At 46.0% G+C, this 18,786-nt stretch overlaps 1 protein-coding gene across 2 annotated transcripts in view; it reads right to left on the bottom strand.

Annotated features, from left to right (window-relative positions):
* Positions 1-18,786, bottom strand: part of Asic2 (acid sensing ion channel subunit 2) — a 1,045,529-nt gene that overhangs the window by 56,747 nt on the left and 969,996 nt on the right. For both annotated transcript variants that reach the window (XM_033762894.1, XM_033762895.1), the window contains exon 3: positions 8,500-8,627. In XM_033762894.1, coding sequence (XP_033618785.1) covers positions 8,500-8,627 — 128 coding nt within the window. The remainder of the gene's footprint in view (positions 1-8,499; positions 8,628-18,786) is intronic.

The raw sequence follows: 18,786 nt of genomic DNA on the forward strand, positions 1-18,786 counted from the left end.
ACTCCAGGGGAGTTGTTGATTCCTTGGAACTCCCAGAGAGCTATGATGCCTGGGGACTCAGAACTGAGGGAGTTCAGCAGCACCTGAATTGTTAGGTCTGGAGCTCAAGAGATATGTCTGGTCTGAAGGCGGCAATCTGAGAATCATGGGAAAGGGTGAGCTCAGTTAAAGAGATGGTAGACTGAGGGAGGACACAAACAACATCCTGGAGTACCCAACACATAAGGGTGAACAGGGAAAGGATGGCTTAGAAAGGGGACTAAGGCCAAGAAGGCAGAGAGGTGAGAGGAAGACCAGACATCAGTGGTCAAGAGTGACTAAAGGAGGGCATGGTCAGCAGCCAATGTGGTTGAGGACCAAGGTAGGATAAAGATGGAGATGTATCCTTGTCAGCCAAGCTTGGGTTTAGCCATAAAGATTTTATGGGCAACCTTGATGAAGACAAGTTTTAGATGAAGGCTAGAAATGGGCTGGGAAGTGAAAGGGTGGTAAGGAAATCCACAGAAGTAAGTAGAGATCTCTTTGGAGACTGCGGAGAGGCAAGGTAGAGGAAGGTATTTTAGAGAATGACTTTATCTCCTTCTAGGATGCATATATTTTATAGGATTCACTTTTTGACTCTCTCAGCAGAGATGAGCACATCTAGCTCATCCTAACCAGTCAACAATTCTTTTCAGAACTCTTCTCTTCCTCCCTCACCCTTACTATTAACTCCACTTGAAAAAAAATACCACTCATATTGTGTAGGAAAGAACAGATGAAATCCCAACTCTTGCCAAAACTATCTGGAGATCTGAAGAAATTTCTCCTTTGGAGACTGAGTGGCAATAAGCAATTAAGGACTGAGCTAGTAGAGGCTTAATTGATTCTTTATTTTCAATCTGTTTGTAGGAAATAGTATACCCTGTGGATGTAAAGGGAGTGGCCATGCAGCAGAACATGACTTTGTGTCTCCAGCTTTGGCAGTTTGGAAGTTGCTGAAGGCATTTGCAATAAATTCTCTCCTTTGCCTTGGAAAAGAAAACAACAAAAAACAACTGGGCATGCCTCCATTGCTAATGGGGCCCATGAAACACAGATATTAAGGACTGTGGACTGGTTGTCAGATTGACAAATGAGCCTTCTCTTTGAAAAGCTCCCAGAAAGTTGAATTTGGAAGCTTGCGAGTATCTGTCATAAGAAGGTGGCAGGTGCCCCACCCAATAGCTGGGCCTTTTTATTTGGGGGTGGAGTAGGGAATATTGTTGCAGGCCATAGTGGGATTGCCTCTAAATATTGGACATGTGGCCCATCTATGCCAAAGGTAAAGGGTCAGTCTTGTGTAGGAGCCAACTGGGGTCAGAAATCCTGCCAAAGACCTAATGGGCTGATAGGACCTGAGCACTTGTATTTGCCTTTATTTATAGCTTCAAACAGGCTGGTCGGCAGCTGTTGGATGCAGGATGTGGTGTGACCATGGGCTCTCAGGGCACACTGAACACAACTCAAGTGAGTACCCATCATACAGTCCAGGGTGTGGAGTGGGAACCCTTCTCACTCCTGCTGGTTGCAAGCTAGTAGTAGAAGGGTGTCTTGGTGAGAAAGACATGCGTGTGAGCAGGGACTTTCAACCCTGGCTCCTCAAGGTGTTTCTGAGACCATAAACTATGAACCCAGGGCTATGTTTTCCAGGAAATTTTATGAATAGTGAAATCAACCACCCAGGATCTCCAGATTCATTCTCAAGCCTGTTAAGAAGTACAAGTAAAGGTGACTGAATGAATATTTGATGACAATATGGATAAGCATTTGGAAAACAAGAGTCACTACCCACCTCTTTGAGGAAGGGGTGGGAGGCTTTTGTTATCAAATCAAGACTGTGAGCCTTTCCAGGATTGGCAATCACTTTGGATTAGGTTCAAAGAGTTTGACTATTGATGTCAATGTTGCAGATAGTTTGGCGTGGTGGTCTTAACCACATGAATATGCAGACCTGTGCTTACACACATATGTTCAGTCATCACTGAGTTCTCCCTAAACTTCAGAGACCTGTGCAGGTTTTCTTATCTGTTCATCCACTTTCTTTTACATGGATGGCTTCTAGATATATATTTTCAGCCTTGACGCCTTTCATGAACCTTCAATTTGATTAGAATCTCTAACTTTGCAGCTAGAAATAAAGGTATCATGGTCTATCTCAACCTGCTTAGCCTCAGGTGGCAGAAGGGGTCCCAGGGTAGATTTTAATGGAAGTTTTGGAGAGGGGTGAAGGTGAGGGGAGCATTCTAGTACAGTATTTGTCCACTCATTCTTTCTTTCTTTTTTTTTAATTTTATTGAGTTTATTGGTACATTTTAGGGATACAGTACAGTTACATTCATTGTTGGGATCATGTACCTTTACATGGCAAGTCTTGATTCTCATTTTTTCCCCTTAGCTCTGCCCTCCCTTCACCCCCTCCTCCCCTCCCCATCTACAAACACTTTATTTTCATCTTTTCATTCTCTCACATTTTTTTCTTTTCCCTTTTTGTTCTTCCCCTACGCATCACACCTTCCCTACACCTTTAGCTCCTTTCTTCAAATTTCTAAATGTCAGTAATCTTATTAGAATCTTATGCATTGTTGCAGAATATTCACACCAGGGAAACTATTTGGTGTTTACACATGTGTGACTTATTTATTTCACTTAGGAGTATATCTTCAATATGTATCCATTTTCCTATGAATGAATCTATTCTCTCGCTCTTTACACTCATTCTCTCAATAGCACACACTTATTGAACTCATCCGTAAGGCAAGCCACTGGGGATTCAGAATCCAGAAGATACAATCCTATCCTTCAGGGAGCTCCCAGGCTCCAGGGAGCCTAGGGCTGACAGAGGGTACAGAAGGCAGCTCCAAAAGCTAGGCATCAGTAACAGTGATCTATAAGAGCAAGTAAGCCTACAAGAAGAAGTTGGTATGTTTTAGGAGTGTGATGGAAAATCCCCCAAACCTTACTTCTTTCTGCATACTTCAAGGCAGGGGCTAGCTCTTTCTTACCATAATACCCCAAGAGCTTCTGGTGCTCAGTGGATAAATATTTGCTGAAGGAATAAGTGAATATGTAAAGCATTTTAGGGCACATCTAACTGGATTTGGAGAGTAGCAGGAGGAAAAGACAGGGAAGATCTTCTTAGATGTTGTGATTGTTAAGCCATAACTGAAAGTACGAATGAATGGGTCTTTTCCAGGTAGGTAAAACAAGGGAAGAGTTGTGGGCGGAGGGCACAATGGATGCACGCATTAGAGAGCCTGGAGTGCTTGGTGGATAGTTTTCTATTGCTGGAATGTAGGGTCTGTGCTGTCAACCACCGGTAGATGATGACACTGGAGAGGTGAACAGGTCCTTGGGAACCATTCTGAGGTGTTTGGATTTGTGCAAGTTACAAGCAGTCCTAGAAGATAAAGTTTAAAGTTGGGCAGAGATGTGACCATTATATGGGTTGAAGAAGAGGCCATCAATGAAGGCTGGCCAGCACTTCTCCTCTAGAGTTTTAGGACTGCTACCTACCTCATCTCTTATTCCACACAGTCAGGAGCTTGAATTTCTACTCTGAGAGCTAGAGAGAGGTTTATCTCCCAATTGATCTTACCAGCATCCCATGTCAACTGGCATGATGTAGGGAATCAGCAGCTGGCAGAACAGACAGTGGGTACAAAACTGCCATGGCCAAACTTCCCGGAGATCCTTCTACCCTTGAGTGAACAGAGGCAAGGACTCCCTGGTGAGTGTTAGAGGCTTTTTAAAGTCACCTAATGAATCCTCTCAATCCACAGATGGGAAAACTGAAGCCCAGGGTGGGGTACCTGTCTAAAAGTCTCATGGTAGTCACGACTAGTACCTCTGGGCTCACAGGCTGGTTTGCTCTCCATAGCACTGGGTAGCCTTGTTTCTTTGAGGTTAGGGTAAGAGAAGAAAATGCGCAGATGCCAATCCCTTTCTGGGTTAGCTCCCAGCACTCTGTCCCTAGAGAGTCTGTCTTGAGTTTCAGCCATGCTGAAAGAACACAGGTACGGGGACCTGATAGATTTGGGCTTAGAGCCCAGCTTTGTTATTCTCCCAGCTGTGTGACTTTGAGCAAGTTATTTAACCATGCAGTTTTGTCATCTGCAAAGAGGAGATAATAATAGCCCTTGTGAAATTATGAAGGGGGATTAAATGAGATAGTGCACATCAGGTATCCTGCAGGTTAATGCCTGGTGGGTAGCCCATGCTCACTTAGTAATAACTATTGTTATTCTTGTATTCCTCTAGGCTTCTATTTCTGCTCCTGGTATACTAGCCCACTGCCTGTCTCTGGTGTGGAGGCTCTGGGATTGGGCAGGTGCCCAAGCATCTTGGCTGGCCAGGGGAGGATTTCTCAGGGTATCCCAGGAGCTAGGGAAATACCTTGGCTTATTTGGGTTTAAGGCAAATGCAGATTTAAAAAAAAAATCATGGATCTGGCTTACAGTCCAAGATTGTATTCTTTTTTGCATTATAAAATAAAAATTAAAATATCAAAAGATATGTGTGTGTGTGTGTGTGTGTGCGTGTGCGTGTGCGTGTGCGTGTGTAATTATACATGGTAGGAGGATTTTTGCCACACAAAAAGGACTTCCCTGTTCACAGCATGGTTTCTTTCACTCACCAGTTCCTCCCAGGCCTCTTACTCTGGAGTTAATTTTCCTAGCATGATTCACATCAATCTTCCAGGAAAGGGCCCTCTGCTCCCCACTGTCTTGTCACCCCTGGCCTTCTTGCAATGTTTCTTTGAGCTGTGCGCTGAGCCAGCAGAAACTTGGATTGAGAGCAATGCAGCTGCCATATTTCGCAGATATAGCAGAGACCATAGGCGGTACTGTGATTTTTTTGTACTCCCAAAAGGGGAAAACACCGTCCGTTGTAACTGTAAGATCCTATTGACTGTCAAATCCCGATTGCATAAATGTAAAAAACTGCACTTAGTAACCAATAACAATATTGTGTTTGAATACACCAGGGTTGGCTGAGTAGCCTACTACACAGCAGAAGGAGAACATATGGGGAGGTCAAGTCCCTGCCTTATACTTGGCTTGACATTATTTTTTCCCTCATTAAAGAAAACACTAGTCTGTAGGCTCTATGAGGGCAGAGACTGGGTCTGCTCGGGTTGCCACCCCCGCATAGTAGGATAATCACAAATATTTGCTGAATGAATAAATATAATAAAGGCACATTATCAAAGATGTGGAAAGCCCAGAAAAGAAAATGAATCATTCATAATTCCCTCACTGTGGGTATTTTGGCTTATTTCCTTCAAGCCTTATTTCCTATGAATATGCTCTTTTATATACATGTAAACATAATGTATTATTAGATTTAACTCTGGGATGTGTTTTGTATTTCCCTATTAATATGAATGAAATGATGAAATGATATGATGCGGAAAGGCTTTGAAGACTGCAAAATGTTTAACAAATATCTTATTATTAGTTATAAAAATCAGAGGAATACTGGTATGAATGAGGCTGATTTGCTGAGAATATATTTCAAAGGGAAGCGAAACTTCGCATGCTTAAGCTGGGAATATGCCGTTTCTTCATCCCACTCACCGCAGGGAGTCCCTCAGTTTGATATGCAGAAGACAAACAGAGACTCAAGTCTTCTTCAACATCATCAGTTCCAATTTCCTACTCAGCCCAGAAATTCCTTCCATATCACACATGGAGGGTAACAGAGATAAGCACATCTCTCAGGCCAATGAACAATAGCAGCTTCTCAGAGCTTCGTCCTCTCCCACCTCTATCAGGGGGAGGAAGAAGTCAGGCCTCAAATTTCAAAGAATGTTCATTTATTCTGCTGCTAACAGCAAGGTATAGACCAGAGGCATGTCACTGCCAGATAGTAGTGGTTGGTACATTCAACAAACCGGAGTCAGATTTACCTTGGACGACAAGTCAAAAACTTACTTATAGGTAGTTCAGGAATTCATGTGCACATCTATTATTATTATTATTATTATTGTTATTATTTCAGTACTGGGAATCGAACTCAGGACCTTGCAATTGCCAGGCAGGTGTGGTGCCACTGAGCTAAATCCCTGGCCCCTATGCGCACATTGATTGGTCTGAACTGAGCCTGGTTTTCTGGAGGGACACGAGCTTGCTCACATACCCCAAGAGAGTGCTGGCACAGGTCTCTACTTGACCAGACTGGCCAGGACCCTCTGAGCCTCTCCTCTACTGGCCCTCAACCTTGGCCTATGCAGACCCTAACAAACACTAACATAGCCATCCCCGAGGTGACTGCAGCCTCCTGAAAGCGCCTGCCTGAGAAACTAAAGGATGTGAAAGAATGTACCCTTTGCTCCAGTGAATACCCAAGGATAGTGTCCCTGCCCCCCAGCTTCAGTGAGAGCAAACCCAGAGGGTTTCATGTGGATCAATCCCTTACCTTTCCACCGTTTGTCATTTTTTGCTTCCAGGCCTCTACCCGATCTCTTCTCTCCTTCCTCCCCATTCTCTCCTTCTTCCTTTAAAACCCCTGGTCACCTCTGCCCAAATGCAAGTTGAGTTCTGTTCACACTGGACTTTCTTCACTATTGGGTTGGGATGTTACTGATGGGAATCGGCCCTGACTACTTTCCCTAGTGCCTGGCTTCTATCCCTGCCAGGACTCAGGAGCCCAATGAAGCTAACAGCTCAGGCTCCAAGCTAACCCAGGTTGCCTGTCTTTCTGAGTGCCTTTGTTGGGTGATCTATGTTCTCACTCTTCCTGGCACTCAAATTCTTGGTCTTAACCTTGCCCCTAAAGTCCTTCTTCCCCTCAGGGATGCACCATTTGGATCCCACCTTGTTCACTCATAGACACCCTCATTCACATCACCCACCTTGGTCTCTGGAGCCTGTGGGGGCCAGGCTGATCTCCTAGCAGCCTCTGTTCTTGTCTAAAAGCCTCCATCCCACCCCCAAGTGCTGTGGCGGAGGCTGAACTTGGTTTTTACCAACTGCCCCAGCTTGTGTGCGGGGCACAGTGATGCGGCCTTCACTATCAACACTTCTCCACAGATGCAAAAATAGAACTTGCTTAACAGATTCATGACCAATTTTTAATATACAATATTGTTTTAAAAATGGCTGAACAGCTGTGATTGGTACTCGATGGAAGGTGGTATTTGAGTCAAATTTTAAAAACAAGCTGATATCCTAAGTTATGTGTATCCCTAGTCCCTCCCTGCTTGGTCACCTTTCTCTCTGACTCTCCTTTGACCATACCTTGCCTTCCTCCTGCCTAGAACCTCCCCTAGAAAATTGTCTCCTGTAATCTGGTTGAGGGCTCTTTGGGTGTCCTCATCTCTGTAACTTTTATTCTAGGCAAATCAGATGTCAAAAATCCAGGAGATAAGAGAAAGGAATGGTTTCCACGTCTTTTTGCCATCCTGCTTTGAGACTCTCTCCCTATTGAGAGCTTATGAGTCTCGTTTTGGAGATGTAAAACCCACTGCTGACAGGAGGCGATGCCAGCCCTCCCTCCACAGACTGGCAGAGTCCACCTGGCTGCCTGGTTGGGCCCCTCCCTGGGCCACACCAAATGGCAGGTGGGAGTCCATGTACAACGAATGGTTCACTCCATTAGCTATGAAGGAGAGTGACATCTCCCTCCTTTTCCTTTTTTTGTAGGCTACTTTGAATTGCATTAACACAAGTAAGGAGATTGTGAAACCCTGTTCAGCAGTTTCCCTTAAAATCCATTGGTGATAGTTTCTCTTCTTTTACAATGAGACTACCACACTCACATAGGACGAATAGCAGTGACTGATATTCTAAATAGGCATCAATCATCTGGGTGGGGGAACCAAGATCTTTCAGGAAAGACCCCTGACCCACTTCTTACCAAAAATATTTGCTGGTTCCTTCTACGCTTGTTATGTGAGTTGCTTCCCAATTTGATCTCCATTTAATCAGTATTACTTGAACGACTATACTTGTCATAGTCTTATTGATTCATCAGAATTTTGTTGCCCCTCATGTCCACCTTGTGATTTCTCCTTGGACCAATACTATGTAAGCGACTGTACTTGCAATCTTACTAGTTGACTACAGCTTTGCCCCACCTTGAACCTACCCTACCTTGTGACTTTGTTCCATAAAACACCTTTGAGAAGCAGGATAGGTGGGTAACCCATTTTCCGGTCCCTCTTCTGTCTGTCTTAGACAGAAGCTTTTGTTTTCTCAAAATCCTCAACCAATTCAGTGAAAAAGGAAGTAAGCCGAGTTTTCTCTCATTCCCGATTTTAGGAACCAACAGGTGGTACCGGAGAATGGGGAAAGGAGGTTAATCAGCATCTTTCTCCAATTTCAGAGTAAAGATCTTTATAGAGCCTCCTGGTTTCCGGTGCAGCCTCCTGGGTGGATTCAGATTCAGAGATACAGATCTCATTTCTACGTCCTCCTCATGTTTCTGTAGGCTGAACCAGGCTGAGGACCACCATTCAGGGAAGCCCAGGGAACTTACCCTCTGCTCCTGTGTGGCCACAAAGGTCTGGAACCCTGGAGCCACCCCAAAGCCCAGCTCCTGGATGAAAGGTGGCTCAGACTGACTGTGGATCTGAACTTTCACTCCTGCTTCAAACGTCGTTTCCTCTGCAACAACAAGGATGGACAGAGCCATGGTTAATTACGACAGCTGCCCAAGGAATCCTGGGGTTGCAAAGCTCACGGGGATGCTAAAAAGGCCACGTCGGAGGCAGAATAATGGCTCCTACAGATATCCACCCTGACATCACTGGGAACTGCATGTGTGACTTTATCTGGCAAAAGAGATGCTGCAGACATCATTAAGTTACAGATCCTGAGATCTGGGACACACTACCCCGGATTGTGAAGATGGACCCAGTGCAGCCACAGAGATCCTCACAAGAGGCAAGCAGGAGTCTTGGCTTCAGAAGGTAAATGGTAAGATGCCATGCTGAGGGCTTTGAAGATGGAGGAAAAGCCATAAGCTAAGGGATGGAGGCGACTTCCAGAGCAGTGATGGCAAACCTTTCGGAGACCGGCACCCAAGATGCAACCCCAAACTCTCTTACTTACCATAAAGTGCCGACACGGCCGTGAAACCTGCTCATTGAGGTTTTACTTTAGAAAAAAAGACTCACACATTAACATCTTCTGTCTTAGAAGGAAAACAGGTAACCCTGGTGCCATAGTTCTGCCACCACTGTTCTAGAAGCTGGAAAAGGCAGGGGAGAAGAATTTCCCTATAGCCTCCCAAAGGAACACAGCCTTGCCAACAACTGTGATTTTATTGAGTCTAGCAAAACCCCTTTGACCACTGGAATTTTAAGATGATAAATGTGTGTTTTTTTCAGCCACTAACTATGGAGTCATCTATCATTGCAGCAACAGGGAATTAATTCAGTTCAGTTAGACCAACTCCTTGCCTCAGCTGCCAAATCTGTAGAATGGGATGATGGTGTAAAAGCCTTTACCCAGCTTGGTTCCTTTGTAGCCTCCTGGGTAGGCTCTTTGAAGCTATTTTGCTTTGTTCACCAACTGCTCTAGTGGGGCGTGAGCTAGAGGTGAGGATATCAGAAGGGAAACGTGATGATGCAGCAGTGGAAATGTGAGTACAGGGCTTTACTTGTACGCCAGGGTGTCCGCCCTTCTCTCGCAGCTAGGGACACAGATGACTGCCGAAGGAGCACTCTCTTCTCCCTCCTGGTTTTTAACTTGGACAGGAGAAATGGCCCTTGGCAGTGGGAGGTGGCAGGGGTGGCAGAGCCTGTCTCACCCTATACATGACGCTCTCGACTGGTGGAGAAGGCACGTAGGTGGCTGCATCGCCTTTATCGGAGCCCTTCTCTGTCTCTTTCTGTCCAAACAGCCTGCAGAATGAGCTTCCCAAATGTAACCCGCGTAGATGTCTCCCTCGTTTATAAGCAGCCCAGTTCCAAGCCTTGTTCTGGGCCGCACTCTGCTTCAGGGCACGTGTGCACACACCTTCCAGGGCTGCCTGCTTGGTCATTACTGGTCATTGCTGTGTGCACAAATAGATGTATCTCTTTCTGCCTGAAATATCCTTCTGTACTGCTCACTTAGCCATGGCTGTGAAGATTCAGTCCTCCAGCCCCACCCGAAGCAACCCCTCTTTTTCTAGTGTAGCTTCCTCATCCTCCTGCTAGAGCTCCTGCCACACCCGGTGACCAACCTGTACGTCACTGCCTTCTCCACCAGGCGCGGCACACTGCAGCTGAGTGCTGGCTTTTGTCTCTGGATCTTGGGCACTCTGCACAAGGCCAACACCTACCGAATGAAAGACTGGGAGATTCAACCTCATTCACTTATGAATGGGAAGGGCCAGTCTGGGTTCTACATCAACAAATATTCTAAAAGAAGAGGACGAGGAGCCGGTGGGAAGTAAGGAAGGAGGGAAGATGAAGCAGGAACCTAGGGAGGGAGAGCGGATGTGTCAGTATTGTGACCATGGCTTGGGGAAGGTTTGGGAGCACGTAGAAGGAAGGGCTGGGGCAAGCCACGGGATTGGGCAAGACCCACAGAAAGCATGGGAGCTCCTGAGCAAGGTAGGCATGGGGGCCACTTCAGAGTTGGGAAAATTCCAAGGCTGCAGTGTACGGAAAGAAAGCCCCAGCAGGTGGCTGGGGTCGAGCTTTCATAATTCAGACAAGGAGTCCAGTGGCTGACACGGGGTTTCAGGGAGACTCTGGGCTAGAATATGGCTTCACCGAATAGAACCGTATCTCAGACAACCCACGAACACATCCACCTTCTTATCAACAGTCACTTGTGATTTCTTTACCCAGACCACCCCACCCAAATTGCTATGCACGCGTCCCTGCATGCCTGTGGTTTTGTGTCACTCCTTCCCATATGGTGAATAAGTTCACCCGCAGATGGTGAATTCCTCCAGAGAGGATGGCACACGTCACTCGGTGCATTGCCCCATGCCTAGCTCAGGGCTGGCCCATGGCAGTGGGGGAGGGATGCTGTGATGGACTTCAGATCAGGGAAGAGCACTTCCAGAGAGGCAGGACTAGGTGGTAGAAAGGGGCTGAGTCGCCAGCTTTCAGTGGCTACATTTTCTTAAGTCTGTCTGAGACGGAATGAGGAGCCCAAAGAAGAGGCTTGACTGGGAAAAGGAGCACGGAGTGATGTGGAGATTACAGGATGCCCATGCTGGCAAGAACAGAAAGTCTGTCTGTGAGCCAAGGGAGGGACTGGGAGAGGTGCCAAAATGTGTTTTCCAGACCATGTGAAACTGTGATACAACTGAGGTTGGGAAACCGCATAGCTAGTAAGACAGGCTCAGAGGAGTGGACCTGTAGCTTAGAGGAAGAAATGAGAATCGAAGCCTTTCTGTCAGAGATTCTGGGAGTAATGGGCAAAACAGACAGCCAAGTGCCCCTGTGCCAGTGAAAACCGCCCAAGGCTAATCAGACCAGGTTAGGGGTTTGCAAGAAGCACTAGTTTATTCCAGAAGCAGTGGTAGCTGCGGCAGAGAGTAAAAACCCTAAAATAACCTTATTTCTTTACAAACACACTACTATTGGATGAAGGGAGTGAAAACTGATGGATAAGTTTTCTGTTCTTTTTAGACCAGCACTGCCCAAGGGAAGTTTCTGCAAAGGAGGAAATGCCCTGTAACCTGTGCTGTCCTACGAGGGAGCCACGGGCTACGCAATGTGGCTAGTACCACTGAGGAACTAGGTTTTCATGCTAATTGATCAAAGCAAACTGACACAGCCACACAAGGACAGTGCAGTTCTAGAACATGGCTGTGCTGAGCAGACCCCAGGCCTCTCAGAGCTGTGGGGGTGAAGAGGCTGCCACTATCCCGCTTTGCTAAGCAGGTGTTCCTGCAGTTCCTTGTCCAGAGGCCCTGGGTGACTTGGAAGAGGACTGGTCACACAAATGTATTTGTTTATGGTTAGGCCACGGCTGCAGCCCCGGATCCCTGGGGCCCTGATTTTCCCAAGCCACATATTACCACTTGCTCAGAGAGTTTGCTTCTATTCCTTGCTAGCGTCCCTCTGGGGCTTGGTCTCTTAGGTTGGTCATGACAGCAGCCCCCTCCAGCCTCTGCCCTCGTGCCTACCCTAGTCTCCTCCACCTCCTGGACATGGCACATTATTGATAGCTGAGTTACCAAGCACAGACCATTAGAGCCAAAGGCAATCTCAGAAATTGTCAAACTAGAGTGAATATTAAAATCTCCCAGAGAACTCAGGGTCCACTCCTAGAAATTCTAATTGAGTCTGTCTGGGGGAAGCCCAGGAATCTGCAGTTCAGGAATTCTGATATGGGTGATCTGAGGCCAACCACATTTGGGTATAGTGATCTAGTCCAGACAAGGGAAATGACTTGCTCAAGGTCACACAGTGAATCAAGGGCAGAGCATTATTTCTACCTCACTAGGCATGTGGCTTAGACTGGGCTTATAGGTCTGGGGTTCTTGGGGAATGAAGAAAGGGAATATCATTTTCAAGGTCATGTCCCCCAAAACCTGTATTACAGAGCATAGATCCTTAATAAATCCTGAATGAAGTAAATGAGCACAGGTGTGTCCTCTTTACACATCCACTTTCCCCTGCCCTCCAACCTGCTCTGTATCTGCCTAGGCTCTGGTGGACCCGGGGAAACATCAGGCCTCCCAAGGTCTCGCCTGCTGAGATATAGGTGTGGGTGCACACATAATGGCAGCAGCAAGGACAGCATTGCCAATACTGGGGTCACCCATACAATGTGCGGTTCTTAGGGCAAGATGAAAGCATGACCCCATGTTAAAAATACGGTTAAACATGGGTTGTTAAAAATCTACTTAGAAAAATTATTTTTCAACATAAAAGGATTTCCAGGTGGTAAATGAAGAGCAGGTGGCACTTTGAGTGTGGGGCCCCCTGTGTCTACCCTGATGGCCCACAGTGGTGCTAGACAGATTATGCATATCCTCATGTGGGCACATCGTCAAATGCTGCACTGAGTTCCTTCAGAGTTCAGGGAATGAGAGACAGAGAGACAGAGAGAGAGAGAGAGAGAGAGAGAGAGAGGAACAGAAAGCTACCATATACCTGCTACATATCCAGTGTTAGAAGCTCTTGTTAATTGGAGTAAAGCTAAAATCCAGACAGCTTAACATGAAAGATCATGCTGAATCAAGAGGAGCATGGTTTGGCGGAGGTCCATCTGCAGACGCCAGACTGTCCCCACACGGGCACAAGGTGAGGTCTACCTGGGGGTATGTTCTTGGCACGTGGTGAAAGGATTTGGGAGCAGTGCAATAGAAGTGATGGACTGAATGCATAATGGGACCAGGAAAGAACATGGCAATAAAAGAAGCTTAAATCTTTAATCTTTGCAAATTACAGGAAACTTGCCAAGGAAATAAGCATTGGCGAGAAGGAGCAGGCAAAGCTTCTCTGAAAAGCTGGAGGAATTTTCTAGGCTCAGGCAAGGGATGTATTGATACAAAGCAACATTGTTTTGAAGAAGGCTGACTTTATTACAGTGGCTAGGTGAAGGCCCTAACTCCACAGACAGCCTGAGGGGAGGGGAGAGGGAGACAGCTCAAGAGCGGACTTCTTGTGGTGCTGGAGGGCACCACACAGGTTGGCCACTACACATACCTCTTTCTGGTGCTTTCCTGCTCTGCTTTCTACCCTGGTGTCCAAACTGCAGGGACTGTGTGGACCGACTCCCTTGCTATTTAGCTTCTAGTTGCGGCCAACAATCTGTTTATCAATATCTACCTTTTGGGTCTCAATGCTCCCTGTGGTCAGGAAGAGAGGTCTGGTGTGTTTCAGATGTGTGTGGGGAGGCTGGGCCCAACAGCCACCTAGACCGCTCACATCTCATGGTAGTGTTTCTGGCTGCTGCTGCTGTTATGTAGCTGCTGTGGCCCTTTTCACTTCCTTGGGGATCGAACAGTGTGTGTGAACATGCGAACATGTGTGTGAGAGGGAGAGAAAAAGAGAGAGAAACTATCTCTGAAGTATGAGGACATGGCTCTTATTCCTTCTTATCTCCCTAAAGTATTTCCTGAGATGCTGCTTTGGAGTTCATAGGCATAGAAAGCAAGCCCTGCCCATCGTGAGGACCAGACACAGGGCCGGGTCCACCCTTACACCCTCATTCCCTGGCTAGCATTGTAGGAAATGCCTGCTGTGGGTTTGTCCACAGGTCACGAGCCAGGGGTCCCACAGCAAACCAAGCCAATTCTCTGTCTTCCTGGAGCTCATGTCCTGGTTGGGGATGCAGGAGACACACAGAGACAATGTGTAATATCAGGACAGCGTGGCATGTGCTAGGAGCTGTGGAGCAGGGGAAGGCAGGAGAATGCAGCTCTCTTGGATGGTGTCAGGAAGGTCTTTGTAGGTGCTGGCATTGCTAAATCTGAGTTGATGGTAAACCTGAGGGAAGTGAGCAGATGAGCCCTGGGAAGCGCCATGGGAAAGCATTCCAGGTTGTGGGAGTTGGTGAGGAACAGCATATGCAAAGGCCCTGGAGCTGGTATGCACTTGCCCTATTTCAAGAACAACAAGGAGACCAGAGTGGCATGACTGTTGTCAGAGGTTGGATGATAATTTCATTTACTCCTTACAGTAAAGGGAATCACCTTCGTTTTACAGATGGATAAACAGAGATTCAGAGAGGTTAACTTTCTCTAGCTATACAAAGAGAGTCCAGAATCAATTCCTTTTTGTGCATTGGGCTCTGAGGTGGTCCAGGCTCTTCACATTCCTATATATGGACTTGTTCATATACAGTGTGCCTTTCCAGTGTCACTGGTCACATTCTGCATTGGGTTGCAGTTCTTTGGCCAGGAACTCGAGTCGCTGAGCTTTGGAAAAGGCAACCCAGCCTGGAAGATATATCAAAGAACGGGAGGCTTTGGACCTTCACAGACTTCATGTTCTTGGACCCCCCCAGGCATTCTGAGATATATCTATATTTTGTTTTTCATGTTATGCTCATTTTACAGATGAAGGAGTCAGAGCACAATACAACTAAAGGACAAGTCCAGGGTCTACGATTCATGGCTGCAGAGAATTGGAGGGCTAGGAGACCCCTTGATTATTCTAGAGTTCAGTCAGTGTTTCATCTTTCAGGTGATAAGATGGAGGCCCACAGAGAAGACTGGCCAGTGATAACAGGGCAAGTGGCATCCATTAGAGCCCAGGCTCTAGGTATCGACTCCTTACCCTCCTCTGCCCTTTGTCAGTTGGCCAAAAGACTCAGTGGTGCCAGATGACAAGCCCATCAGTACCAGACTGGACAGGGATGGGGTGCAGGGAAGAATAATTTATAGTGGGATCAACAGCTTTTGCTCTTTCATCTCTGAATTCAGGCGAAAAGGTCACTGAACATGAGACAGTGACTGTGATGTGCATAAGGGTCCCTGCCCAGATTAAAAAAAAGCCTACAGCATGCTCTTTGAGGTCAGCCACGTGTTCTATCTCGGTCCCTGCTTCTGCTTCCACCAGAGAACTTCAAGTGATCAAAGAGACCCCAGGGAAGCAGAGAGGTGCATCCAAAACAACACAACACAAAACATGGGGCTTTGATTCTCAGCCACACTATGTATTGCTCTGTGAACTCAGAAAGTTATTTTGCTTCATTGAGTCTTAGTTTCCTTTTTGATAAAATGAAGTGGGGGCTGATCTCAGGCTACTTTTAGCACTAAATTTCTATGAGCTGGGGACCATATGTAAGTCTCTTAACCTTACTGTATCTCATTTTAAAACATAGATTAAAGAAAAATAGAGGTGGCTGTTCAGAACTCACAGCAAGTCAGAGAGGCTTTTTCTAAACACAGCACAAAGAATCCATGAATTGCTGCTATCTCAAAATTGGACAGTATATGTATCATGGCAGGCGGCCTCCGTAAGACAGCACTCTTAGGTAAGAAACACTGAAACCACCACAGAGACAGGCAAGTTCATGTCTGACTGCTCACAGGTGACATTAGGAGGTTAGGCAAGCTTTTGGAGGAAGAAAAATCAACACTGTGTCTCCTTGCCAAGTGGCCTGCAGTTATGTCTGCTCTGGGACAACAGTGTGGTGTAGCACAGTGTTCTCCACCATGCTCCAGGAGATGCTACCGTGGCCACAAGAGTTTGGGGAAGGCCACAAACTCCAGCTCCTGCTACAGAGCCACAGAGCACCCTGGAACATCCTGATGCAAAAACACATTCTATGTCATTGAATGGAGTATTACCCAAGGCATTTATTTATCTTTTTTTTTTTTTCATTTGTGAGGTGAATAGGACCAAGCTGGATGAAATCAGAAGATGTGGATTCAAAACCCAGTTCCAAAACTTCTTCACCATGAGATCATGGGAGAGTCATTCAATATTTCAGAGACCTGCATCTATTAAATGTGTTAACTTGTTAAAGAATTAGGACTTCCTTGGGCAAGTCACAGGAATGTATGAGGGTCAGAGGGCAGAAGGCAACTGAAGCATGTTCTATAAGTAGGGCCAGGTCCCCATATCGTGAAAGGAGATAGTATTGTTAGGTCTTGGGTATGCTAAAAAGAATATTCATAAAACACATACTGGTGAAGGCACTGTGTATGAAGTTGGGTCTGATTTTGTTACAAAAAGATCTACCTCAGGGATTATTTACGTGATGTGTTTCCTGATTGCATTAAGGTTCAGAGACTTTAATTTACTTGATAAGAAGGCTAATGATTCTGAGTGGATAACCAGCATTTGGATATACCACCCTTGAAAAGCCATCAGGGAGGGCCAGGTCTCTGATATTACAGGGCAAGTCAGTGGATGATTAAGATTCTATTTATAAAAATTTTGTTTATGTATACTGATGGGGAAGATTGGTACAACCAGACTGCTGAACAGATCATGTAGTAGAGATGTGATGATGGAATACAAAATCCATCCAAAGCATTACTGGATTCATCACAGCTTTTTGATATGGGATATTTTCTCAGTCAGTGAATATGCAAACCATCGTAGCTGTTATGCAGGATGTCTGAGAAAGATTTTGATATTAAGCAGACATCCTCTGCTTTCCAAATGGTGGGCAGGCAGTGGCTGGATCAGAGCTTACTGTACCCAGATGTGCACACGATTCTCCTGGGGAGCCTATGGGCACAGATTCAGAGCAGAGCCTGAGATTGTGTGTCTCTAAAAAGCTCACAGGTGAGGCTGATGCTCCTGGTCAGAGGGCCACACTCTGAGCAGCAGGACTTAGATGGACATATATGCTTTAGCAAAACACACCAGACCCTTGCTGATCTGGCTTTGACTGAGCTGGCCCCATAGCAGTCATTAGCATCCTGAGCCATTCTTAGCCTTTTTCCTCATTCCCTTTCCTCTGCTTGGGATCTCAGGGCCCCATGACCCCACATCCTCTTGTAACTGCCACATAACACCTAGCAACCTGGCCAACAGTGCTGAGGCTGGGTATCTCTCCGGAGCTGCCTTAAGATACGCTTTTCCTCCCTTCCAGCACCAACTCTTCCCTCTTTAACTCCCCATCTATCTTCTATAGTGCTTAATGACATTTAATTTACAAGTTCCTCAACCAGACTGCAAATGCCTGGTCCTCTAAGGAGTAGTTCATGTGAAAACTGTTGAATAAAGCAATTTCCATGTACCATATGAAGGCATATAGTATTCTCTAGTAGTTCCTAGGATGTGAACTCTTGAAAAATGTGGACAAATCATTGTGTTATTGGAGTGGCTGGCACATAGTAGGTGTTCAGTGGAGCTTTATGAAACAGAAATGTGGGCTCTTTGGATCACTGCCTGGCTGGCTGGAGGTTTTAACAAGACCTCATATATTTTCTGCACAGCACTTAGTATGTGCATTAAGTCTTCCCGAAATGATGAAAGTCAGGTTGCTTCTGGCTGCTTAATGGATGCCTGCCTCCAATGGCGCTTCTGATTTATAGCACCATTTTTCTCGATCCTCAGGCACTTGTGGAGCCCGCCCCCCAATCATCCAGCACAAAGGCCCACTCTGAGAGCCAGCATTGTGTCTCAGCTAGTGGCTGCATGTCTTGTTCCCTGGACCCTCAGAATTCAGGCCAGAGACTCAACCTGTCATTCTTTGGAGGCCCTTAGGACCTGGCACCAGTATTTGCTGGGAGCACAGATATTGGAGAAACCATAGCAACCATTAGCATCCACTCTTGCCTTGACTCATTTGCAATGGAGGAATAGGAAATGTTATCCTCGATAGCTGCTCAGGCCTTCCAGCTATGTTGAAAATTTATGATTATTTTTAATTTAACTTTTATTTTTATCAAAGCAATCTATGTACATAATTTAAAAAGCCAAATGGTACTGCAAGGCTTCTAATGAAAACCATCAGTTTCCTGCTCCACCTCGCCTTACCCCAGAGTCTCACTCCTCAGAGGCAATGGCTCTCAGCTGGTATTTGCATTCATATTTCCATGGCATCAATGGCTTGGCAGCTATTTCTTGGTTGTAAAACATTTTAGATAGTAGCTGCTGAATTCCTATCATGGGAGATGACGGGGCAGGCTTCCTTTGTGGAAGTGTCTCACCCTATTTCCCTTCCTTTCGCCCTCCAAATACGGGTAAATGACATTTTGGTTCATTTGGTGCCTAGTGTCTACATAGCTATGAGTGGGTAAATATTATCCACAGCCTAGCCTTATAACATATGAAGGCTTTGATCTCTTTCTTGTAAAACTGTTCTTCTGCTTTTTTTCTTTACCTTTAGTTTGCCGGTTTTCTTGGCTTGCTAGGTCCCTATCACTGGAAAGCCCAGATTCTATTATCAGCGTTGTGAAATG

The sequence above is a fragment of the Fukomys damarensis genome, unplaced genomic scaffold, assembly GCF_012274545.1.
Source record: "Fukomys damarensis isolate Sample0158 unplaced genomic scaffold, DMR_v1.0_HiC HiC_scaffold_13, whole genome shotgun sequence".
In the NCBI taxonomy this organism is placed as follows: Eukaryota; Metazoa; Chordata; class Mammalia; order Rodentia; family Bathyergidae; genus Fukomys; species Fukomys damarensis.